Source organism: Astyanax mexicanus, chromosome 22, assembly GCF_023375975.1.
Source record: "Astyanax mexicanus isolate ESR-SI-001 chromosome 22, AstMex3_surface, whole genome shotgun sequence".
Lineage (NCBI taxonomy): Eukaryota > Metazoa > Chordata > Actinopteri > Characiformes > Acestrorhamphidae > Astyanax > Astyanax mexicanus.
This window is the reverse complement of record NC_064429.1, coordinates 11,157,304-11,185,270: the sequence shown is the minus strand read 5'-3', so window position 1 is coordinate 11,185,270 and position 27,967 is coordinate 11,157,304. Positions and strand designations below refer to the sequence as shown.

At 39.3% G+C, this 27,967-nt stretch overlaps 1 protein-coding gene across 2 annotated transcripts in view; it reads right to left on the bottom strand.

Moving 5' to 3' along the window:
• Positions 1-23,225, bottom strand: part of gak (cyclin G associated kinase) — a 33,688-nt gene extending 10,463 nt beyond the window's left edge. For both annotated transcript variants that reach the window (XM_049470872.1, XM_049470873.1), the window contains exons 1-18: positions 22,851-23,225; positions 17,054-17,115; positions 16,836-16,895; positions 15,865-15,979; positions 15,537-15,679; positions 14,820-14,945; positions 13,381-13,470; positions 12,506-12,641; positions 12,290-12,402; positions 10,525-10,600; positions 8,497-8,623; positions 6,653-6,702; positions 5,956-6,104; positions 5,219-5,341; positions 4,937-5,070; positions 579-773; positions 355-472; positions 169-248 (exon numbers count right to left, since the gene is read on the bottom strand). In XM_049470872.1, the coding sequence (XP_049326829.1) occupies positions 169-248; positions 355-472; positions 579-773; positions 4,937-5,070; positions 5,219-5,341; positions 5,956-6,104; positions 6,653-6,702; positions 8,497-8,623; positions 10,525-10,600; positions 12,290-12,402; positions 12,506-12,641; positions 13,381-13,470; positions 14,820-14,945; positions 15,537-15,679; positions 15,865-15,979; positions 16,836-16,895; positions 17,054-17,115; positions 22,851-23,007 (2,054 nt within the window). In that variant the 5' untranslated portion in view covers positions 23,008-23,225. The remainder of the gene's footprint in view (positions 1-168; positions 249-354; positions 473-578; positions 774-4,936; positions 5,071-5,218; positions 5,342-5,955; positions 6,105-6,652; positions 6,703-8,496; positions 8,624-10,524; positions 10,601-12,289; positions 12,403-12,505; positions 12,642-13,380; positions 13,471-14,819; positions 14,946-15,536; positions 15,680-15,864; positions 15,980-16,835; positions 16,896-17,053; positions 17,116-22,850) is intronic.
• Positions 23,226-27,967: the final 4,742 nt, after the last annotated feature.

Here is a 27,967-nt window from a genome sequence, read left to right as displayed (position 1 = left end):
TCCACAAGTCTCTTATAGACTGCCTGTGTATCGTGTATTTTGCGTGCGTTTGCGTGAGCCAGACCGTGACTGTTCGTAAAGAGTACACATACCCCTAATATATACAGTCTACACACATACAGTTATATAACTGCGATACTAAGCTTTAGTTCTGTGATCTTCACTCACTTGGCGAATTTGACGGTGGTGGCGTTTCGGGGAACGAAGCCGGTGTGGAACTGGATCTGGAACATCTTCATGGAGGCCATCTGCATAAACGTCACACAGACAATCAGAATGTATAGCAGAAAGTGAGTGTATACCTGTAATTAACTCTATATAACACTATAATAAACGCTGTGTGCGTGTGCATACCTTAGCCTGTAGGCGTCCCCCGAGGGTGGAGCGGGCGTGGTAGATGACGATCAGGACGTCCCCCTGAACCGTAACGTTCAGAGGAATCTCAGCTCTAACATCCTCGACCTTAAAGTCCCTACACACACACACACACACACACACACACACACACAGTTAAAGTTACAGATAAACGGTCTCAGTTAAAGGTGGAGGTGTAAGGTGTTAGGAGTCAGGTGACGTACCTCATCCGGTCGTACTCCTGGGACGTCGTAGCTACGCGTTCCTCTCCGACGTAAACCTCGCAGAACGGCCGGCACCCGTTCCTCTGCTTATTAAAGAGCGGAACCGGAGTCAGCACGACGGAGCGGATCAATATCGGCTTACTGTGGGGAATTATCGGCTCCTCCGCCATCATATCACACATATACTCAATATACCTGCAATACACAATCAATAAACAACAATCAATACAACATTACACATATACTCAATATACCTGCAATACACAATCAATTAACAACAATCAATACACTATCACACATATACTCAATATACCTGCAATACACAATCAATTAACAACAATCAATACACTATATACATATAATCAATATACCTGCAATACACAATCAATAAACAACAATCAATACAATATTACACATATACTCAATATACCTGCAATACACAATCAATAACCCACAATCAATACACTATATACATATACTCAATATACCTGCAATACACAATCAAAAACCAACAATCAATACACTATATACATATGATCAATATACCTGCAATACACAATCAATAAACAACAATCAATACAATATTACACATATGCTCAATATACCTGCAATACACAATCAATAACCCACAATTAACCTCAATCAATACACTATTATACATATACTCAATATACCTGCAATACACAATCAATAAACAACAATCAATACAATATTACACATATACTCAATATACCTGCAATACACAATCAATAACCCACAATTAACAACAATCAATACACTATTATACATATACTCAATATACCTGCAATACACAATCAATTAACAACAATCAATACACTATTACACATATACTCAATATACCTGCAATACACAATCAATTAACAACAATCAATACACTATCACACATATACTCAATATACCTGCAATACAAAATCAATAACCAACAATCAATACACTATTACACATATGCTCAATATACCTGCAATACACAATCAATAACAAACAATTAACCTCAATCAATACACTATAAACATATACTCAATAAACCTGCAATACACAATCAATAACCAACAATCAATACACTATAAACTAGGGGTGTGACGAGATATCGTGCCACGAGATCTCGCGAGATTAAATGTGACGATATTTCTCGTCAAGCTTAAACCTGTCTCGCGAGAGAAAAAAAAAAACAGTTTAATGTGGACTTTTTAAGAGGGATCTGGCAACCCAGTAGCAGCGAGTGTGAGAGCAGCTCTCAGCAGAAGAGGAAAATGGGCGGACCGCGGTCCGGACCCAAACGTTGTCCAATGCGGACCCAAACCGATAAACTACTGAGAAGGATTAAATTGTGCGGCGCAGTAAACTCACAGACCAATCACGTGTGGGGTAAGATCACCAAACGCTCTCTTCAGTCAATCAGATCTGTGCAAACGCGGTAAGAAAAAAAATAAGTGCAAACACACCGCTCCTCACGCGGGATCGAATCCGTGTTGTCAGAGTCGCGGTACCGCGGCCGTGAAAAACCGCCTTTATAAGGAGATAGGGAGCCCGACAACGGGTGGAAAAACGAGAACTGGCGGAAACTAGTCACGCCGAGCGCGACAGAGAGACAGGGGATAAATGTAAACAAAATCTGTCCAGAGAGGCATTTCTTCTTCTTCTTCTTCTTCTTCTTCTTCTTCTTCTTCTTCTTCTTCTATATTTTTACATCATTCAGTTCAAACAACCTTACATGATATAGCACTTAATTATTTAACATAATTAAATACCCCTTATATAGAAGATGCTTCTGCTACTTTTTAGTTGTATGTCTGGCTGCATTTTGGCTCCAGTGAAAACAATAAACGGTAACAGAGTGACCAACAAGACACAAACCATATGTAAATACTGTAAGTAAATCCTACTTTTTCATAGGCAGTTGTACTAATCCCTTAGCTCTGTACTGTATTTAAAAAAATGTTCTGTCTCTGTTTGCACTTCAAGCATAGGCTTATTATGACTGGTTATGTTATGCATAGTTAAATTACAAGAGATTTAGGAGAAAAAAAACCCACAAACCATAGTATTAATATGACTGGTTGTGGTTTGCACTTATTGTTTGCACTATATAAGACCTAGAAAAGTTGTATTTTTATTTTTTATTCTTATTTCTATTCCTTATAGAATAAATGTGTGAGAGAAACCAGTCTGTTAAGTTTGAGGTGTATGATTTTCTTTAAAATTTTATTTTTAAATCTCGTCTCGTCTCGTTATCGTGAACCCAATATCGTGTCTCGTCACACCCCTACTATAAACATATACTCAATATACCTGAAATAAACAATTAATAACCAACAATCAATACACTATTATACATACACTTAATATACCTGCAATACACAATCAATAAACAACAATCAACCTCAAAAAAATAAGTAATCAATACATCATACACCTGTACTAAATTAAGTAATCAATAATCAATCAATACGTCATATGCATCATAAGCAAATATTTTTTACATATTACTGTAGTGCTGAATGGAGAGTGCAGTACTGTAACTGACCAGCAGAGTGTGCTGCAGCCTCATAAAACTACAGGGCAGCATCTGATATTTCATTTCACACTCCTCACACACTCCTCACACACTCCTCACACACTCCTCACACACTCCTCACACACTCCTCACACACTCCTCACACACTCCTCACACACTCCTCACACACTCCTCACACACTCCTCACACACTCCTCATCTTGTCAGTACATTATAAACATGAATTCTTACTGCCGTATTATTATGAGTGTATGTTAGCATCATGCTAACTGCTTGTATTTGAGCTGTAGTTTCTGGACTCGTAGCTGCATTAAAACACTAAATAAGAAATCTGCACACAGAAAACATGTTAGTTGATGGACTGTGTACAGGTTGGGGTGGAGGGGGGTTACTATCTGGCTGAACTATCGCTTTAAAGGTGAGCAGATGGAGGCGGTTCATTCATGCTGCACAGCTGTTCTTGGTGAAACCGCCGCTGTGGCCAGAGTGACGCAGTTCCCAGAGAAAAACCGCAGAGCTACGGCGAATTTAGCCTGAAGCTCTGAATAAGCACAGGCTTCAGCACATCAGCAGGAAACCAGCACACACACACCGAGAAAGAGAGAGAGAGAGAGAGAGAGAGAGAGAGGAAGCGAGGGGGAGGGGGGGAGTGAATGGGTGAAGGAGTGAATGAGTTAAAGAAGTGTGAGCATGTGCTGCTTCCATGTTTCAGTTATACACAGTTATACTATACACTATACGAACTAAACAATTTATTTAAGGGTATTAAAAGGAGTTTATCCTGCTTTTGTTGGAGTAACTGTCTCTAGAGAAGAGTTTATACTAGATTTGAAGCTGCATTCAGTGATAACAGCATTAATGAAGTCAGATGCTGAATGCTCATTATCCCCCCTCATCCAAATGTGTTGTATGAAGCTCTTTTGTTTAGTGAGTTAAGAGCGACAGAATTAACTAATTATCGAACATCAGTACCGGACCTTATTGATGCACAACATATAGGTTAAAGCTACTGCAGTAATGTGGGGTAAACTCTTGGGTGTTAGTTATAGTGATGGATACGCCAGTGCACACAAAATTCTGCCCACATTATTTAGTGCTTTGTAAATTCAAATAGAATATGCACTAATTGGTTTAGCTTTTTTTTCTTGCTGAAAGCTCTACTTATGATTCCTGCAAAATGGGCAGGGCTAAATAGTGCTGGAAACACTGTATGTTAGTGGTGGTTAGAGGTCTCATCATGCTCAAATACTTAAATGTTATTTTAAAAAATCTTACACAGTAAAATCTATGGAGTTCATTTTTGTGCCAAAAGTTTTACACAAAAAATAAAATAATCGATCTAAATTTTGAGAATTAAAAGAAAGAAGTGCATGCTGCAAATTCAAAACAGGAAAGAAAGATTTTAAACATTTTAAATGTATTTTGTTACTTCATTATTATTCTCTGCAGTTATTTGATTTGGCCAGACTCTGCTTTTATTCTTATGGAATTACTGTGACTTTTTGTGGATTTTGCTGCTAGAGCCTATTTCTTTTCTTTTTATCAATTTGACATGGATTTTTACTGTACATAGACAAAAAAGTGACCGGGCACAGGGGGCCAATCAGATTTTAACTGGGGCCATTGCTCCTGTGGCCCCGCCCCTAAAACTCCAGTGCTGTATGAACATAAATCAGTGGTTGTGTCTCATCACAAAAAGTATTGTCTGCTTCTGCAGCTTAGTTTCTATATATTGACCAAGGGACTGAATAGTAGCTTTTAAAAAAATAACAAATGGAGCTTTTCCATAACATGGAAAAAAATTAAGTGTGTGTGTGTGTTACCTCTTGTGTGATGGTGCGATGCCCGGGGGGCAGCGTTTCATACTGAACATGTAGACCGCAGCTTCAGCCGTGGAGAAAAGCCGACAGAAACACAGAAACGAACACACCACTACAGCCGACGCTGCACGCCCGTCCTGCACACAAATAAAAAATATTCTCATTTAGAGCATTTATTTACAGAAAATGAAAAATGTCTGAATAAAGAAAAAAGATGCAGAACTTTCAGACCTCAAATAATACAAAGAAAAGTTCATATTCATAAAGATCTGTAGGTAAACTCACAAGGCAGTGCACGATGCAGACGTTCCTCTGGTCCTGTTTGAGCCACTGGTGCATGTTCTTACAGATCCCGTACAGATTCATCAGAGTGGGAGCTCTCCTCACCTGCCAGCCACACTCTGATACCTGCGCACAGGTGTTAAAAACCTTCAATAAACCTGCAGCTTCAATATTAAATTTCTCACCTACAAATATATATATACCATTCAGCAAATAATAGAAGAATATACAGCAGAACTGCACCTGTATGAAAATAAAACCACACGACACGCCCCTCTAGTGTTACTGGAGGCTACCACTAGAGGCCTCCACTTCCCTAAGACAAGGACACATAATAGACGAGCTGTGTCCAGAATCACTCCCTATTACAGATACAGTGCACTGTTAGGTGAGATTTGTAGATATATGAACAGTACGTATTTAAAATGTATTTAAAATTTTAAAACGTGAACATATTTAAAATGTGTCACGTCCTCAGAGCGGATGTTCCCTTATCATTTCACTCTTTAGCAAACACTACATAGTGTATAGTGAGTTAATGTCTTTTGGATCCTTTGGATCTATGAAGCTTAAATATTAAAAGGTATCGGTATCGGTATCGATATCGGCAATACTGGCCCTGGATTTACTTGGTATTGGATCGATACCAAATTTCCTGGTATCGTCAAGATAATCTAGAGTTCTTAAGGCTACCAAGTGTGAACTACTATGGTGTGTGTGTGTGTGTGTGTGGTACTGACCCGGTTGTGGAAGCGGGCCGGTCTGTAGGAGCGTCTGGACAGGTTATAAACAGCATAGTGACCCGGATGCCGAGAGTCCAGAAACAAACGCACGTCCTCAATGTTGTTCTTTATAGCTGACTCCACCCCCTCAGCTGGGAATGACATGACTGCGCGCACACACACACACACACACACGTTATTATTAAATAATAGACTAATACAATTTACACTCAATTAATACAGTATGCTGTTTTTTCTCTATTCTTTCAAAATGTAATGGACCAACCTGACCACTATGGTTACAACTTATTTTTGATAAGTGTCAAAAGCAGCATGTTATAACACAGATCTCAAGTCTTTCGGAAGTTGCAGGATCTACCGCATATCAATAACAGTAAAACAAAATCTCCCAGAATCTAGCACATGCACGCAGGTGAGACAGAGTTTTTTTCCCCCCAATGACGTGAAAAGACAGGGAAAGATAGGGAGAGGGAGGGAAAGCCACGCCCCCTCGTGTGCATATTCATGAAGCGCATGTAAAACAGAGAGGGTTCTGATTGGCTGACTCTTTGCAGAGAACAGACCAATCATTTTTTTGAGTGGGTGGAGAGTGTTTTTTTCCCCTCCTGGATGGGATGCATTCAAGAGCATCATGGCTCCCATCAAAACTCATTCCCCCTCAGACTACTCTAAAGTATATCCATGTCTGACTTACCTGCTATTCTGGAGGTGATGTAGGACAGGTCCAGATCTCCTTTAGCGTAGCTGAACAGAACAAACACACACAGAACACAGTCATTAACTAAACCAGCAGAACCAGAACCAGCAGATCCACCTCAACCAATCACTGACCATCCAGAACCTACTGACCTCACACTCAGCCTCACACACACACACACTCACACACACTCACCTGATACAGTCCAGAGAGCATCTGTACTACATCTACTGCCACACACACACACACACACACACACACACACACAGCAAGATGTTTTGCACAAACAACTCTACACAATTAAATGCAAACTGAATTAGTGTTTATGGGAACAGACTGTGTTTATGGACAAACCGCACTAAAAAGCAGTGGAGCTCAACACACACACACACACACACACTCGCAGTGTGAACACACAACACAGCGGTGGCCAATAGTTACCTGGGACTGCAAGGGGTGGGCGGAGTTACATGACCATGACATGTGATTTGGGAACAGAATGAACAAAAAACAAATGAAAAACGAAAAATAACTAAATGATCAACAAAAACTACAAAAAAAAAAAAAAAAGAAGAAATAGGAGGGGTTTAAAACGTGGTGGGCGGGGCCTAAAGGCTGATTTATACTTCTGTGTTAAATCTATGAATGTAATTGCTTGTGATGGCAATGCAGACTGCAGCAGCTGTGATTGGTCGACTGGGCAACAGAGTGATGGAGACACCTGGTATATATACACAGGTATAAATGCTAACAGCAACACAGAGCACTTAGCATGCAGGCTACACCTTAGATTGAACACAGAATTATAAATCTGCATAATAATCCAAAAAGCTTTTTAGAGGAGCACTATGAGTGAAATGATGCTGAAGATTTAATCTAGCATCTAGAAGTTTTTATTTAAAGTTTATTTAAAGTTATTAAAAACATTTTCTGATGCAATAATTTGAAGTGGGAGGGGCTACTAGCAGTCAGGATTAATTTATCACTGTGGAGGCGTGGCCTGTGCTATAGTGTAGTAATGTAGTGATTCTATATGGGAAAATATAGAAGAGATGGAAAAATCAGGGATTCTGTTAAAATAATAATTCTAAGCTTAAAAAAAAGGAATTGCTATTTGAATTTAAGTAAATGTTCATTAAATATAATTGAACTCTTAGTTGAATGTACATAATTCTCTAATGAATATAACTCTACACTTAACTCTTAACCTTCAAAAGTTTCAGAGTTGATTTGAGGTTAAGGGAAAGGTTAGTATAAGCATTAATAATCAATTACATTCAGCTAAGACTTCAGTTATACAGTATATGATAAATATTCAGTTTAATGTAAGTAGAATGTTAGGTAGGTATCTAGAAGGCATCTATGATGGACTATCCAAGTAAAGTGATGCCCCCCAAAAAATGAACAATTATATTAATAAAAAAATAGTAATGTAAAAAAATGAGACCCTATATACATATATATTATTATATGGACTTTTTATGGACTTTTTTCATAATCTGTGGCAAATTCCCAAGTCCACTTTTTAATCTTTTAAATGTGATTTACAGTATATCTGACAGTAGTCTGATAGACAGTTCATGCTCCTAAACTGACGCTGATGTTAAAGAGCAGCAGCAGCAGAAATAATATACCCAACACACTTTTTTTTTTTACTTTTTGTGCAAAATGTACATAAAAAAACAACAAATCTGACCATTCTGGCTCAAACTAACAAACACACAAACAAATAAACATAAATACATAAAAGCAAGATGAATCTGGGTTTTGGGGTTGAGTGTGTGTTTAAGCTTAATGTTAGTGTGTGTGTGTGTGTGTGTGTGTGTGTGTGTGTGTCTCACCTGGCTACAGACTGGATGACTTTAGAGGACGTGTCTTTAATGTTTGTGAGAAAGCGTTCAGTCCCGCCTTTAAGGATGTCCAAGAATCCTCCACCCATTCCCTGGTCTGGGTCACCACTGTACACACCTACAGCACACACACACACACACGTATAAATATGTGTAGCAGTTACAGTATACACAGTAATTCATGTCCAAATACAAGTAAACAACAGACCGTTTAACCTCATCTGAACAAAGATCACAGCGGGGTCAGGAGTAAACCGTGTGTGTGTGTGTGTGTGTGTGTGTGTGTGTGTGTGTGTGTGTGTGTATAAACAGATGGTGATCAGAGGGTAAATCCTCTTACAGGCCGGAGAGAAACCCTGGGATACAGAGTTGGGGGGCGACTGATGGAGAGGGTCACTGTGTAAATATCTATACAGGAATTTTACTATCAATTAAAATATATTCATTTAATTCAATTTAATCCCTATGAGTCAGTTTCTTAGACAGGGATTAAGACTAGTCCTGAACTAAACAGCATTTTAAAATGGAGATTTTGTCAAAGAAGGGGAAAAAAAATAGTCTGCAAATAGACTTAATTCTAGAATCTCAAAATTGTAGACTCCACTTCTAATGAATTCAGGATTCAGAATCAATGTTAGATTGATTGCAAGATAAAATTATATTTTTATTATTGGTCGCTTACAGAATAAATAGTATTAATCATGATTGAATATAAAACTAATTAAGATAAATGTGGATGGATGAAATGAACGCTTGCCTTATATTCCACCTTTAACAATTTGGTATTATGTGCTTGTGTGTGCACAAGTGTGCGTCTGTGCATAAGAGAAATAGGGAGATTTAAACCGTATATTAGCGTTAATAAAAAGTTAACAACCTTCTAACCTCAGCATTAGTAAACAGTACTGTGTTAACATTACTAAAAAATAAAAAAAAAATCTGCCACCTGGCTCTGTAAAATGAGTAAATTACGGGAGGAGGTTGTGACCAAATTTGGTAATGTGATTAATCTGTGTTAAAAATGTTTGACTGCCTTTGACCAGTGTGGGTTAAAGAGGGGTACTGCTGGAATGATGGCTGATCATGATCATGATGTGTGTGTGTGTGTGTGTGTGTGTGTGTGTGTGTGTGTGTGTGTGTGTGTTTGTGCCATCTGTCTGTCCATCAGGTGATGGAGTAATAGCGGTTAATCTGTAACAGAACTCTCATTCACACGCAGCGAGTGTGTCTGTGTGTTTTCAGTCCTTGAGCTCAGTACACCGCTCCGTGTTAATATGTATAATACGGTGGTCCCCCTGGTGTTGTTAAGCAGTTGCTAAGTGGTTGCAGCGCTTTGGTCATGTTAAGTGGCTGGTATGATGCATTGTTTGCACGTAATTAATTACAATGAAATAAACTATATATTGTATTCTGTTTTCAAAATATAAGTAAAAGTAAAAACACGATATACACTCATCACAAAAATAGCTGCACCCAGAGGGAAGGTGAAAGTGATCAGGATCAGGATTATAAATTTAGACTGATTTTACAGGTTATATTTATTGATCTACACAAAATAATACAGAAGTAGTGTGTAATGCATGTATAACGCATGTATAACGCATGTATAAAACACGTGTAACAGACTTTTCAATCCTGTCAGGTCATTTCTTGTGGGTGCAGATACTGTTTTAATGTCAGAAGCGTTTATTTTATAATAATACAAAACAGCAAGTAAACATATTGAAACATTTTGATTTTTGTGCAAATCAATCATCAAATACAGACACCCCAGATCAGAGAACAATACTATAGACCAGTATTAGATATCAGTCTGAGCTCTGACACACTCACGCTCACACACTCTCTTGCTCAAACACACACACACACACGCTCATTCTCGCTCTCGCACACTTTTGCTCACACTTGTGCTCACTCTCACACTCGTCCTCACACACTCATGCTCTCGCTGTTGCTTTCACACTCGCTCACTTACACACTCTCTCGCACTTACACTTGCTCTCACACACTCACGCTCACCTGCATTGTGTATGTTGTTGATCTGCGCGGGCAGCTGGGCCGTGTTGTTGCCGAAGCCGCCGTTCTGCTCCAGCAGCTGCAGAGATTCATATCCATCAAACGTCGGTTTCAGACAGTAATACGCACTCAGCAGACTCATGATCACACACACACACACACACACACACACACACACTAACACACACCCCAACACACACACACTCACACTATAACTACACCAGCGTCCACAACATGGACCGTCCACTCAGTGAACAAACCGTCCCATCCCTCCAGCCTGAGGAGCACAACACACTGAGAGACTCAGGAGTGTTTGTGTGTGTGTGTGTGTGTGTGTGAGACAGAGAGAGGGAGGGAGAGAGAGAGAGAGAGGTTGTAAACAGATAGATAGATGGAAAGAAAGAGAGAGAGAGAAAGGAGGAGGAGACAGATGCTCACGAGACAAAAGCTTTACTACTACTGCTCTCTCGCCCGCTCTCTCTCTTTCTCTCTAATCCAGACCAGAGAGAAACCCCCACTTAACCCAGATCAACTCAGTCTAATGTCCCCCCCCCCCCCCCCCCCCCACACACACACACACACACACACACACACAACACACACACACGCACATTAACGTCAACCAGCAGGGATGCCCCAGCCATCCGTAAGTGTAACCTGTACTTTTGTGCAGAACGAGTGTAAAAGAGACTTTCTTCTTTTTCTTCTTCTATTGTTTAATGAAAGAACAATAACATGACCTAACCTCCTATAATAAATCAAAACATTTCAAAACGTCTAGAAAAGTACTTTTATACTACAAATTAACAGAACAGTGAATGAGCTGATCCACCTCTTTCCGAGGCTTTGGTTCTCGGTGGTTTCACACCTGTTATTTAATCTGAAAATCAGGACAGAAGTGAAGCTGCAGCCAATTAAATCATATTATTACTGTCTCCTTACTGAAATAAACACCCAATATACCCCCCCCCCCACTCTGATCACTCACTCATAATGTGACATCATTTACTGAGAGAGAGAAAAAGAGAGAGAGAGAGAAAGGCATCCCTTTGTCTGAGGATGGAGGGATAGACGAATGGACAGAAAAGAGAGAAAGAGAGAGGTCTGAAGGCTTTTTAGAGAAATGAGGGAGTCTGTGTGTGTGAGAGAGTGTGTGTGTGCGTGTGAGTGTGTGTGTGTTCTCTCTGAAAGGGAGGTCTGTTTGTACGAGTAGCTCCAATAAAGCTTCATTGAACATTACCCACAAGTTTAATCACTGTGTGTGACAGAACCCTCCACACACACACACACACACCACAATTTGTTAAAATGACATTAAATTACATTAATATAATATTCATAATTAGAATAGCTTTGCTGAGGTAAATCCATAATAAGAGCTGCATCTCTAAGGTAAATTTATGATTAGAGGTAAAATTAGGTAAAATAATTTATAGAATAGCTTTGCTGAGGTGAAATCATGCTTTAAAATGCACCTTTAAAGTAAATTTATGATTAGAGCTGCATCTCTGAGGTAAATGCATGATAAGACTAGTTTTGCTGAGGAAAATGTGTGACTAGACGACAGCACTACTGAGGTAAATTCTCTGCTGAGATAAATTTATGATTAGAATAGAATTGCTGAGGTAAATTCATGACTAGAATAGCTCCGATTCTTTGGTCTGCTAACAGATTTGTGTGAAGCTGCTTTGCTACATCATCAGTTGTAAAAGTCTCATTAGAGGAATAAATTTGATTTGGATTTTGATTAGATTTCTGCGAGCGTTACCTCAGTGACCGGGGATTTGGGGTTGACGTTTCTGGCGGCAGCGATTTCCTGCAGCTGATTCACCAACTCTGTGATGGACAGACGTTCCTCCGGGTTTATCTTCAACATGGACCCTGAAACAGACACACGACAGGGACCGATTCAAACACACAATACACACACACACACACGATGACACAGTGGACAGACAGACAGACGGCGGAGAGCAGTACTGACGGATGAGCTGGTGGAAGACGGTGTAGCGCGTGTCGTTCTGAGGGATGCTGTATTTGCCGTTAACAATCTGCAGCTTCGCCCCCTCCTCAAACGGGTGCTGCTTAAAACACAGCAGGTACAGGATACAGCCCAGAGCCTGTATAACCAATCAGAACACACCATCAGACCAAGACTGTCAGATTAAATATTGTAACATTAAAATAAAACAAACAAAAAAAAGCTTAAAAGCATCACAGCCAGTTTTTTTTCCATACAGAATACAGCTTCATTCAACATTATCAGAACTCCAGACTAACTTTCCTTTTCTCACAGCCTTCTTGCTGTTTGCTGCATGTCTTAAAAGCACAGTTTGACTGTTAGACAATGAGTGGTGCAGTTTCTCTGATTACCATTGCCAATGTTGAAGCTCCACAGTTGGCTGACATGGTGATCCACCAACCACAATTATTTATTATTTACTTTTTAGGGTTTTTTCTCCCACTAGCATTGTGTTGATCCTCCTTTTTTTGCAGTGTAAGGGTTAGAGTTAGCTAAGCTTAGCAAAGCAATAGGAAAACCACCAGTCATATTTTCACCAGCATCTTAAACAACAAAAAACTGTTTTAAACTGAAAACAAATAATCCATACTGAAAAAGAGCTTTTATTTTGAAAAAGCCCCAGGACAGTGTGAGGGGGTTAGTCTGAAACCCTGTATTATTATAATCAGGATTCTTTAAATCACCATATTACAATGTCATGATATAGTTTGTACCTAGTTAAAACCACAGGGAACACACACACACACACACACATGCTCATTTACACTCATACAACATACAGGAAATAGTTCTAAGAAATGCACACAGACACACACACACACACACACTAATCTCACCCATATGTCCTGTTTCTCGTTGATTGGGAAGTTGGAATAGAGGTCAATCATCTCCGGAGTCCTGTAGGCTGGCGTCGTGTTTCTGGTGATCTGGAACACACACACACACACACACACACACACAGTATGAAATCTTGCAGTTTCTAATGATAAAGCTACATGGTATTCTGTATTTATCCACCACTGATGATTAAACACTACCTGTTAATCTAATCTCACACCATCTCACACAGACATCACCTGCCACACACACACACACACACACACACACACACACACACACACACACACACAAAAGCAGAGCTAGAGCTGGCGGGTTGCCATGTTGACTGTTTACACAGTGTGTGTAATTAGAGTGGAGCTCTGAACAGTTAGTCTTGATTTAGTTCATCAGGAAATGATGGAGAACGTTAATCAAATAACACACACACACAAACACACACACTACATTAGCCCAGTGACACATCTGTCTCAAACACACACACACACACTCAAATTCACTCCGCTTTTTACCTTTACCCTGATATCCACTACCACATTATACAAATATCAGCCCCACTTTATAATACAGTATAATTAAACATTAATAACTAATGTAATAACAGTGTAACTACTGAAGTACTCATTGTTACAGATTTATTACATTTGTACAGATTATGTAAATCACATGTATATAAAGCGCAGTTAGACAAAAGAATAACAATATGTTGCCCATCTTCCCATAATGAAATCTGAATAATGTTTTTAGTGCTAGCTCTTTAGCTGTTCAGAAGTGAGTATAATCGCCTATAATTAGCCTGCTGCTAACCTCGGCTAACACTGCTGGAGCAGCCGTAGCATTAGCCTCTAAAAGCGCTTGCTCTTTCATCGTACAGAGGTGAGTATATCAGACTGAGGTCTGCGTGTTCATCATGTTAAAACAAGCTACGCGAGACGAACTGCTAGCTAATATCACCCTGGCTTTGGAAATGCTTTACTCACCCAAATAAACAGTTTTCATAAGAGAAATCTGTGTAGATTAACATCCAGCGCTCGTTTGACTTGTTTTTTTACGACTTAGAATTTTGTTTACTTACCTCAGCTTTACAGGCTGAATTAGAAGGAAAACATGGTGCCACCCCTGTTCCTTACTAGTGTTACAAAATGCGCTATAAATCAAGTGTGTCTTATAGTTTGAAAATTACGGTACTCCAACAAAAGCAGCACAAACACTTTTTTAACACTCTTTTACACTGAATAAGCAGCTGTCCCAACACTTTTGTCCATCATATGGTGCACTGAAACACCATAATATTCATATCTCTGGTTTCCGTAATACTGAATATGATATTAGCACAATGTGTGTGTGTGTGTGTCAGCTGATGGACGGTGTTTGTGATTGGGGGAAATGGTATAAACAGGATTAGCTGGTGAGGGATGGTTCCAGCGCCGGGTCTCACCTCGTCCTCCACCATGGATCTCTTCTGAGCGGACCAGTTGTAGTCCGGATAATGAGCCACGGTGGTGGAGCTCCCGAAATCACACAGCTTTATCGTCCCCTGCTGGCTGATCAGCAGATTCTCGATCTGTCCACACACACACACACACACACACACACAGAGACACACAGACACACACACATATTATTAAAGGGCTAGGCAATATCAAAAAATTAAAAAAGTTCATGTTTATAATATGGCACCTGTTACACTGGGTATCATCATTTAACACTGCCCATGGTAAACACTACAGAAGTATTTTTTAGAAGGTAAAAGATTTATTTATGTCCCTTATTATTATTATTATTATTATTATTATTAATAATCACAATTTTATATATTATATTTAGTATACACTTTACTGGAGCCTTCCTACAGAGTAAGAGTTTGGAAAACATTCTTTTCCTTACAATAATAAAATTATTTTTTATTTAAAATTTTATTTAGCTTGTTCTCTGTAAAGGCTCTGGCAGTTCACTGCAGAATTGTGTACACTAGATTTCGATCATTTCCGTTTTTTGACTGGAAGTGAAGATCTTAAACGGCAAAAACAACTTATTTAACTCCTTCATCACTTACTGACCAGCCTGACTGATCCAGGTCAGATCTTTACCGCCGGCTGCTTTACTTCACTGTGTACTACTGTACTAATGTTGTGAGTAGTGGGCGGGGCTTCACCTTCAGGTCTCGGTGTATGACCGGTGGTTTCTGTTTGTGCATGTGCTGCACAGCGCGACACGACTGGTAGAATATCTTCAGTATGGTGTCACATGACATCGGCCCCTTCAGCTCCACCTTCTTCACAAAGTCCACCAGCTGACCTGCAGGAAGGAGGGGGGGAAGCAACAGGAAGTGTGTGTGAGTGTGTTAGGAGTGTGTGAAGTGTTTTCATCTTCCATGTACAGAAAAACTAGCGAGTCAGCTTTACACATCCATTCCCCGTCAGTTACTGTCAGTGTGTGTGTGTGTGTGTGTGTGTGTGTGTGTATAGTGTGTGTGTGTGTACCTTTACACAGCTCTGTGAGGATGAGGAACTCGGCCTGGCCGGTGTCGGACTCCTCTTTGCTGATGGAAGCAGCTGAGCAGAACTGGACCACATTAGGATGACCAGACAGCTTTTTCTACAGAGGTACAACACAAGCGCCTGAGTTTAGGATACTGAATACAATTATACAGCTTTTAAACAGAGCAAAAAGGTACAACAAATGCACTGGAATTTTTGAATAGCAAACAAATATATATTCATCTGGATTTAAATTAGCACTACATTAAGGCAGGAGGTACAACGCATGCACCTGAGTGTGGGATACTAAATAAATATAGTACAATAAATAGAGTACACAAGCACAACAACAGCAGCAGGATTTAGGACACTAAATAAACCAGATCCCTGGTGTTTAGAGCAGAAAGGCACAGCAAGAATACTCATGATTAGGATACTGCCTAAAACAAGACACCTTTTGAATAGAGCACACAGGTACAAGCAGTACTGTATACACGTTTAGGAAACTATCTACAACCACACACCTTTAATACCCTAGAGTACCCTAGAGTACCAAAACCTACAGAGGTACAATAAATGGACCTAGGTTTCAGATATTGCATAAAAAATAGAGCACACAGGCACAAAAGATTATAACCTGGCATGCTTTATTTAGAGTTTACAGGTACAGCAAACATTTCTATAATTAAGATGTGTACTAATACCAGACAGCTGGCGAAAAACAGGTACAAAAACAATCGTACAGAGGTACAACATTTACAGAGCACACAGGTACAGCAACACACCTAGTATTTCACTACTGAATAAAACTACACACCTTTAGCAAACAACAAAAGTACAGCACATAAACCTGAGTTTAATATTTTAAATAAATTAGTCTGATTAACTATTAAACTTGGAGTAGACAGCTGCCAAAAATAAAATGCATCCTAAGTGAAAATCTGACTTTCAAAGCAGTGATGATGACAAATTACCATAAAGCAGACTTCCTGGATGATGGCCTTGTTCTTCTCCTCCTCATTAGACAGAAGTCTCTGTAAACAAGTAAACAAACCAAAAAAAACAGAGCAATATGATTAGTATAAATCTATCTACATCCTGTAGATATGAGTGAGTTACATCACAGGTGATAATAAACTACAGTAGAGAACATTACAGAAAGTTTAATATGAGGTTAAACTCTAACTCTTACCTTCAGAGCGAAGTCTTTCCCGCTGCCGAGATCCTGAGCTTCATACACGAACGCGAAGCCCCCTGAGCACACAGAACACAACACAGAACACAGTGTTATATAATCAGAGTAAAGCTTAACTAACATCCATTACAAAATAATTACTTACAAAATATAAAAAAAATCACCTGCAGTTTTGCATTACGTAAGTTTTAATCATACTTCATATTTGAAATAAATAAATAAATTATATATATATATATATATATATATATATATATATATATATATATATATATATATATATATATATATATATATATGAGCACAATATTGAGTTTCGTCTTGAGATGACCGTCATCACACCCCTACTGCTGAGTGTTGCTTAAAAAAAAAAACTTATCAGCAGAAACCGTTAACAGCTATAAGCTGGAGTAATCAACATCTAACATCAACTTCAGCAGTTAATATTTATCTGATGTCAGTTAGAGCAGTTAACACCTATCAATGTCTACCCTAATATCTTATATTCTACTATATACCCTCCTGTCTACCCAATGTTTACCCAATAACTACTTAACATCTAATCAATATCTAGCATAATATCTACCCTATATCTATTCTAATATATACCCTAATGTCTACCTAATATCTACCTAATACCTACTGTAATATCTAACCTGATATCTAACCAATGTCTACCTAATATCTACCCTAACATCTACCCAATGTCTCCCATATCTAACCAATGTCTACCTAACATATACCCAATATCTACCCTAATATCTAACCAATGTCTACCTAACATATACCCAATATCTACCATAATATCTAACCAATGTCTACCTAACATATACCCAATATCTACCATAATATCTAACCAATATGTACCATAATAGGTAACCAATGGCTACCTTAATATCTAACCAATGTCTACCTAACATATACCCAATATCTACCCTAATGTCTAACCAATGTCTACCTAACATATACCCAATATCTACCCTAATATCTAATCAATGTCTACTATAATATTCAACCAATATATAATACAATATAATACCCAATGTATACCCTAATATCTAACCAATGTGTACCTAATATCTACCCTAATCTCTACCCAATGTCTAACCAATAACTACTTAATATCTGCCCTAAAATCTACCCCGACATCTACATAATATCTCAACATTCTGTATTTTGTTCAGTGGTTTAAACAGTGGTGGAGTGCAGCAGTCACGCCTTTAATAGTAGTTCTAACAGTTCTAAACCAGTAGAAAGGATCTGAATATGACGTATTTATTATTTTTGTGTCAATCAGTGTCTCGTCTAACAGAAGGTAAAAGCTTCCTTTACACTTTTCTGGTTCCTTTGCAACATTTCTGTTGCCAAAACAAACAGAATAAAGTCTGAACCTATTCACACAGAAAGGAAACTGAATAATGATTTATTCATTAATTCATTCAGAAACAGCAGACAGACGTTTGAGAAGGAAAAACAGCGTTACTAACAGTGTTCATCATCAATCAATCTGCTAAACAGACGAGTGCAGCTGAATTAACAGATGCACTGCTGTAAATAACTGCAACTGACCCTCATCATCCTGGATCAGGTAGAACCTGACTATAGTCAAACTATATAGAACAATATTACCAAAAACAAACAACCAGGAAAGGAAAGATCAATACCTGCACTAATATAAAATCAATTCAGATTCTACAGGCGGCAGAACCGGTTCTCTGGGTGAAGCTCTGAGGAATGTACTAAATATTCCTCACTCCACTGACTCAGCAAACACCACAGAGAGAGAGAGAGAGAGTTAGAGAGTGAGAGAGAAATAAAGAGAGGTAGAAACAGGTAGAGAGTAAGAGATAAGAGAGAGAGTGGTAAAAAGAGTGGTAAAGAGAGAAAGAGAAAAACAGACAGAGAGAGAGAGAGAGAAAGAGAGAGAGTCAGGTGAGTTTGTTCACTCCTGAGGGGTGTTGCCATGGCAATAAGTAAAAGAATAGCCGGGTTTTACTCAACGAATGAAAAGGGCCCTTTTAAGTTTCACGTTACAGGTGGCACACACTCGCGCACACACTCGCGCACACACTCGCGCACACACTCGCGCACACACTCGCGCACACACTCGCGCACACCTTTTACAGTGCGTCAGATTTAGACTTAGAACTTCCGATACAGTGATGTCTAACAGGAGTCTACTGTAAATTTCAGAGCAATCACCCATGATACCCCAGCAACCACCAAACACCACTGGAAGATCCACTGTGGACATCATAATCAACACTGGTTGAATGGATATGTATTAGGGGTTAAATGGTATACACAATTCACGTATAATTCAAGGTATAGACCCTACGGTTCGCTACAACTTCAGTATGGTGGGTAAAACATAAAACAAATAGGAACATACAGAATTCTCCATATACTGTTATTTATTCCATCCTGACAGAGTTAATACAGGCTGCAATGGATTTAACAGTAAAATATAAACACTCTCTCACATAAGTCATATTTATACCTAGCTCTAGAGAAGCAGCAGAGTGTTATAATTTGTTAAAACCACTTTGGCAGTAGGTAGTCTCAACTTAATAACCTTATTATAACTTCACTGTTATATTACCATATACTGTATTAAACTCTCCTGTATGTTTCTGAAAGGTCACAGCAGCTCTAAACTGAAACACATCTCTTTTGTTTTGAAAACCCTATAATAAGTATGTGGGGATAAGTAGGCACTTATCCCCAGAGGGACATTTAATTATACATTTTGCTCACACTCAACACACACCCGTGAGAAGCAGCAGCCAATCACACACAGCGTACTCTTAACTGGAAGAGTTAACCACCGTCCATCTGGAGGTCTGCATCCAGCACTGATACTGAGGATGGCATCCAGTCACACACACACTTAGGCTACGTTCACATTACAAGGCTGAAGTAACTCAAATCTGATTTTCGGTGAATGTGAACCGTCATGACGGACAAATCAGATCTGAGCAAAAAATTAGATTTGAGCAAAGTGGCTTGTAATGTGAACAGAGCTTTACACAGGGAACATGGAAAATCCACCCAGATAGGGACTTGAACCAAGGACCCCAGTGATGGGAGGTGACGTACTAACCACTAAGCCACTGTGCCGCCATTTATGGACTACAGTTTACATTTAAACACTATAATAATGTTTACATGCTCTATTTAAAAAGACATACAACCACTGCACTACTTCATTTAAAAAACAAATTAGGGATACAAATTCAGCTCTCTGTGATACAGGCCTTCTGTATGGAATCAAGTTCATTCCTGCACCTGCCACCTAATACCTTGGAGCAAATAGCTGGATTCGAACACACCCACTTCATGTTTACTTTATATTTATTTGGAACTACATAATTTCATAAATTCCCATCAAACTGATACTAAAGAACCCAGACACAAGCAAAAAAAAAATCACATTACACAATTTCCCCTATTGTACAATTACAGACCAGTCAGCCAAAACACCACCACCAACTTCTCTAAGCTTGTACACTTTATTAGCATGATGTTAACTGCATCGCTTATAAACCACAAACAAGTCTTATTTTTTTTTTATTTTTTACAATAAAATAATGAAGGCATTTCCCCCCCACAACACCTAATTATTTCTAAGAATATATATATATATTTTTTAATTGTATCCTATATGTAAATGAGCTCTGTTCTTACTGGCTGACCTGTACTATCCTTTGTTTAAAAGGCAGTACAGGCTGAAACACTCCTTATAACTTCAGTGTACATGAGTTCCCATGTGTCTAAACTGCTGTAAAGTGAACATGTGGAGCTACACTTGCTGTACACTTAATGGGTGGGACTAAATAGTTATTGGCTGGATGGGTGGGGCTAAACTGCTGTAGTCTGATAAGGTAGATATGGGTATCTTGTTTCAAAATATCATATATCAATATATAGTCTAAATGTCATGTTTTGGAAATGTAAAATAAAAAAAACAAATAAATTAGTTTCCTAAAAAAATAAAACCTGTTTTTAAACAGAGCCAGCTTATTTATGTTAATAGGTTTCACCAGCTAAGAGAAACATAATGGACAATATTAAGATCAGCAAAAATTAATTGCAGTCATGCAAACATACTGTACTATATATTTTCACTATGTAATTTTCACAACAGACCAAAACTACACAACTCTAGTATTCCATCCACATGTGTTTATACCACTTCTACCTGTAGTATGAACACTATTCCAGAATCAGAATTAGGAAAACAGTGGTCTAGCTAACTTCAATCACCATGAAATATGCAAGTGGAAAAAGAACAGCTTTGACAGACAGAAAAAGGTCAAATATAATACACAAAAGCTGGTTATCCATTCACATATGAATTATATTAAAACCATTTGGTCCATTTTGAAGTGTAAACTACACTATTCCAGATTCAGGAATGGGACAAAGTGCACATGGAAAAATAAAACAGTGCTGAAAGACAGGAAAAGCTATAACAGGGATAACAGCAATGTTGATAAAGTGTCAAATCCAAAAGTGCATTTTAGCTGATCAGACACATTAGACATCCGTCTACATAAGGTTAATGTGTTTAAATCGGTTCTACCTGTAGTGTAAAACACTACTCCAGAATCAGGAGGATTAGGGAAACAGTCACATAGCTATTTAAAACATCAAATCCCATCGCATATATATGTGACAGACAGGAAAACATTTAATTCCAGGTGTATTTCTGCTATTTACACAAGCTGGACATCAATCCACTTAAGCCATGAATAATATGAACACTATTTCAGACTCAGACACACAGCAATTAGCATCAAATTCCATAACATATTCAGGCGGAAAAAAATAAATAAACAGCGCTGACAGACAAGATTTCTTGCTTAAACATACGTTTAATATGTATTAAACCAGTTCTACCTGCAGTGTGAACACCATTCCAGAATCAGGATTAGACAGTCAAGTGCACCAACTATCTTAACTAGATTAGCATCAAATCCCATCAAATATGCAGGTGGAAAAGCGGCAGTGTTGGCAAACACTTTGCTCAGTAAAGATAAGGCTCAAAATAATACTCTAGATTAATTTAGACAAATACTTCAGATTAATCTGGTGTTACAATACGAATTTAGCTAAACACCATTATTATTATGTATAGCTAGTAGGAAACGAATAGAGAGCTAGTAAGGCTAAGCTAAGCTATGCTAATGCTACTCCTTGACTAGAAAAATCTAGGTTAGCTAGCAAGATAATCCAGCAAAAATAAGACATAACCCCAGATTTAAATTCGTTCTAAAAGGGTTTCAGATCGTAAAAATCCATATTTGAATAGATAAAATACGATTAAAAGTGAATAAAGTAGTTAGCTAGCTAAACCGGAGCTTTGGGCTGCTAAAGCTAACGATGCTAAAATATGCTAAGCTAGCGAGAACAGACATCGCTTATGTTTTTTTTTTAACTTAACGCTAGCGGTTTTAAATATTGTTTAAAAGGTGTTTTATTACATGTTTAATACACGTTGAGGTGTTTTATTTTATACTATTATATATATATTTACATATAGCTACATACATGTTTTATTCGCTGTAGAATACGCTGAATTAACAATTCCACCTTAAATCGCATGTTCCACCTTAAATTCGCGCGTTCCACCTTAAATGGTGCAGCAGGTACATGTAAGTTACATGCAGAATGTACCTGCTGCACCGTTTAAGGTGGAACGCTCAAACTTAAGGTGGAACGCTCCAATTTAAGGTGGAATAAACAACCCAGGTCTCATTGAATCGTGACACCCAGCGTATTCTCACTGTACCTTCCGCGATGACCCGCTTGATCCGCAGCTTGGTGTCTCCGAGCTCCACGATCTGCCCCACGAAGTCGTTCTGGTCCCGGCTCGCAGCTCCGGCGGACCCGGCGCCCCCGGCCCCCGCCGCGGCCAGAAAATCCAGCGCAGACTGGAACAGGGACATGTCGGATCCGGCCCGCTCCGCTCCCGAAACACCGGTACCGGCGGCGCGCTCAGCCCGCCTCCTACCCCGCGCTCCTTACGGCTAAACACCGGCACCGACCCGCGGCTCTCACCACGCGCGCATTCCGCCGTTTTCCGTTTTCTCACCGCTCTCCGGTTCCTCTCTACGAGCACCAAAACCGAAAAAGCCTCCCCGTATTTCCGCGAAGCGATGACGCAAGGGCGTAACGTGGAGGCGTGACGTCACGCACTTGGTTGCATCTGTTTTTAATTTAAAGCAGCAGTACTTGATTTTAAGCTGTAACCAAGGTGTTGCTATGGTAAATGTGATGTTTGCTATGGTGTTGCTAAGATGATACTAGAGTGTGGCTGTGGTATCCGTGGAGGCTGCTGTGATGTTGCTTAGTGGTTGCTAGTTGATTGCTAAGCTGTCTGTGGTGTTTGTTATGGTCTTGCTAAGTGGATACTAGAGTGCTGATATGGTATCTGTGGAGGCTGCTGTGATGTTTCTAAGCGGTTGCTAAGTTATCTATGGTGGTTGTTTTAGTGTTGCTAAGTGGATACTAAAGTGTTGCTATGGTATCCTAGGATGCTGCTGTGATGTTGCTAAGCGGTTGCTAGTTGGTTTCTAAGTTGTTTGTGGTGTTTGCTATGGTGTTGCTAAGTGGATGTTAAGTGTTTGCTAAGGTGTTGCTATAGTATCCATGGTTGCTGCTATGATGTCAGATTGTTGCTAAGGTGTTGTTATGGCATCTGTGGTGGTTGCTTTGGTGTTGCTAAGGTGCTTGCAATGGTGTCCATGGTGGCTGCTATGATGTTGCTAAGATGTTGCTATGTGGTTGCTAAGGTGTTATGGTATCTGTGGTGGCTGCTATGGTGTTGCTAAGGTGTTTCTAGGTGGTTGCTAGGTCAGTCTCTAAAAAAAGTTCTGAAAAAAAGATGATCAAAATTGGCTGCAATTTTGCAGAAATAGGGTCCAACTGAGCATGTGCAGATTGCATAGTGTCATCACGCTAGCTTGTTTCTGATTGGGTAAATAAATCTTTAGTGCTGCAACTATATTCACTTTCCCCTACTGTGGTGATGCTGAGGTGTTTCTTGGTGGTTGCTATGGTATTTTGAAGGTTTACAGTCTAACCCCGCCCCCACAGAGAGCACGGCCAATTGTGTTCACCGGGGCTCCGGGACTTGTGAACTCGTGATCTTCAGGCTTTAGAGTCAACGTCTGGGTCTGTTGAGCCCCCAGGGCGGTTGCTATGGTGGTTGCTATGATATACTTATTGTGGTTGGTTCGGTGTTTTGTAGCGCATCATCAGGACACAAGAAGAAACTTCTGTTCTGTTCATATGGGTGAAAAAAATTAACCTTGCAACAAGATGTGAACAATAATTTTATTATTTAAAAAACAGAAAAAGGTCAAATATACAGTCGATATAATTTAATATGCTTTTAGCTACACAGAAATAACATAAACAGGAAATACGTCTGAAGTGAAAGCAGTTCAGGGAGAGCTGAGACTAGCGCTGGATGAAGCCTGTGGGTTTACAGTGCTCTAAAAAACCTAACGTCAACTCAGTAACAGTATCGGGGGGAGACAGTCTGGACAGACGGGGTTGTGCACGTCTCTGCATCAGTATGGTCAGGTTCAGGACTGGGGTTAGTCTAGAGATGGGGTTCAGTCTAAGTGAGGTTTAAGTGTTTAGTCACCCCCACCCACTCCAACATAATAAAACACGATAAACATCAGTATAGACTCTCTCCATTCACATACATTCATTGGCTGATTAACAGACAGGCTAAACCACCAGCACTAAAGCGTCTTTTCTGCAGGATGTGGGGAAAAAACGGGGAAGCATCGCAGCTTATCCCCGACTTTATTTATTTGCATTATCTTATTCACACAGTGCCCATGTTGCTCATCATTGCTTTGTTAGTCAGCAGTAAAAGTTGGGTAAAATTTGTTATTGAAAGCTTTGAAAACCTTGCAAATCAGGCCTTTCTTAGCGTGTTCAGCTGTGCTTAACTGACTGAACGCAACAGTCAGACGTTTATTGCTAACTTGGCAACGGAAAAATTGTGAATGCGCTTACATGCCTGCTTGTTACGCAAATGTGGGTCAATCTCCTCTGCTGAGAAGTGTTGGACACGTCCAGGTAGCTGCGCCGTTAAAATAGCAATCCACCAAAGTCAGAGCTCACCTTCAAGGGAATGTGAGGCAACTGACACTCTGATTTTTGCATTTCAAGCCACACAAGGTGTACTTGTCCCGTCATTACGATAGCAAAGAAAAACTGACAAATGCATTGTGACTAAAAGACAACAAGCTAGCTAGCTAGCAAGTTGGATAGCTAACTTGTTGACAGTAAGGCACTTAAGACTTTTGGGACAGAGGTTTGCAATTTAATGTACATGATATGTTTTCTTAGGGACCGGCTTGGGAAGGCCCACACCTGTACAAGTTGTTAGATGGTATCTTTTGAGTGAGACTGAACCAGGTGGTCTGGCCAGTGTGCTCATGGCAAGGCAGAATGAGCGAAGCCTGTTCGTGGCTGTCAGAAGGATGGGAAATACGATGCGTCATATAAGTATGGTGACCGGCGGTTTCTGGCTGGAACTGTCCATGTGAGCAGACAAATGGCTCTGGCATGTCACTACGCATTGCGTGGCGTGAACAGCAATAGCTGTAATTGGTCCGCTGAGCCGCCCACATGAACGCAATAGTATAAACACGAGCAGCTGCATAAGGCGCTCGCACAGGCCTCACCATAGACCAGTTACTGCAGCCAGTAATATAATGACCACTGTGTGAATGATGCTAATTGGTCTGTTTTTCTTCATTTAGCTCAAACCAAGCATCATAAAAACGTATTAAGTGTTTCTGCAGAAATTACGCAGGAGTCTCCAGTGCTGGTGGTCTCTCTGTCTGGTGTCTGAAATTAAAACTGTAGATATAAATATATACAAATCAAATCATCTACTGTCTGTGCAGAAAACAAGTGTTTTACAATTTCAAAAAAGACATTCAGGGTTTATCGCAAAGCAGCACGATGATTTAGGAAATTACTTTAGCTAAAAAAAAAAAAAAAAAAAAAAAAAAAAAATCATGCATCTCCATTTCAGAGGTGAACTGACTGGTTCCCACCCCTTTCCCTCACCGTCCAATCAACAGAAAGTCCACCTGAAAGGCACAGTGCACAATGCATCGCGAGGTAGTGAATCATGGGTACAGTTGGCAATTAATAATAATAATAATATTAATAAAAAAAAAAACAAACAAAAAAAAAAACATACTGTCTTATTGTAGAACATGTTTAAGGTGGCATGTCAATTAATGCAATAGAGAGGGGTTTAAATGCTGGATCTGAAATCTGGCAAATCTGAGATCAGACTGGAAGAAACCATGTGGAAGGCGGAAAGCAGGGAGATCTGATCCTCACTACGCAAATAATAATAATAATGCGCTTTTTGAGACACTGTCTCCACACCCTGGGTAAAGAACGCAGGCTGAGGGAAGCAAGATACCGTTGCTTTTCTTTTGCAGAAATTAGCTAAACCATTGTGATTCGTGACTCTTGATTGCAGACTCTGATTAGCCAAAAAATAAAGTAAGTAGTCAGTTTTTAAACTACTGTGCATAAAAGTTTTTCAAACGCTTGGAATTGCTAATAATAATATAATTACCATAACCTATATTAATTCCATCTGTTTTTATCAGGGGTACAAAATTCTGGTCTAGGATGATTTAAAAAAAGATTAGATATCTCCTAACAACCCTACATCGTAGCCTGTTGTGCACCTCCCCAGAAATGTAACTAAGCATTGTGGATACAAATGTAATCTGTAATGATTGGAGATACTTTTTTTTTTACACCTTTGGATGTGAACATGAGAACAGCTGCGTAGGGCGCTCACACAGGCTAAACTATTGACTCTACGCAGCCTATAAATCTGCCGGGTCATAAATCGCCATGACCAGGATTGGGCACCATAAATGCCTTGGTTTAGTTCTTGTATGGGCAACACTTGCCTAGCTTAAACAAACTAAATGCTGCATTTACAGAAAAAGAAACAACTGCAGACATCTGTAGATGTTGCTTAGAAGTGAACAAGCTGAAGCATCGTGCACTATGTCGCGTACAGCCAGAATAAAATCAGTTTAAATCAGAGTTTGCGAGCTTTATTCTAGTTTCTAATGTGTCTCTGGCCCATTTAACATTTCTCATACTAAACTCTTCTTATCTTTCATTATCAGACCTGTGCTTTTTACTAGTGCACAACCTCACGTAAAGCTCGACCTGACGTGTGCTCGCCATCAGACGCGGCTGTGACTTTAGCGCTTTGCTAATCAGAGTGGGAAACAGGAGTGATATGGCTTAAAATCCAAAAATACTCAAAATTACTCAAAAATGAAGAGTATTTAAAATGAGCTTTGCTTTAAGAGTGAAACAGAGTCAGAGCTGGTCTTCATATTGAAGTTCAGAGCCCAGCTCACTGTTGTGATCGTGTTATGTGTGTTTGTGTGTATATGTAGATTTTTGTGTGGTAGAAAAGCAACAGTTTTTGGCTTTTACTCTAAAATTACCAAACATTTCAAACACTTAAACCACAGACAATTGTTACAAAATGCATTTCATCCGTTCACCTGTGGAAAACAGTCAGATATTATTCAGGTATTGAGTTATTAAGATATTTGGCTGTTCGTTGGGTTTTGGCTGAGTTTTCTAAGGCACACATGAATAGTCCTGAATAATCCTGTTCAGGATCAAGATCAACAGTCTACTATTGAACCACAGGATTTATATAGTTTATCAGAAAACATCTACATCAAGCCTCTCTGGTCATCCAATTACAAAATTACTCAAACTGAAGTTAAAATTCACTCTGTCATGGTGTGTTTGTGCGTGTGAACATAACTGGGTTGGACAGCCATCATTAGATCTCATTTATAAAATGTTTATTCT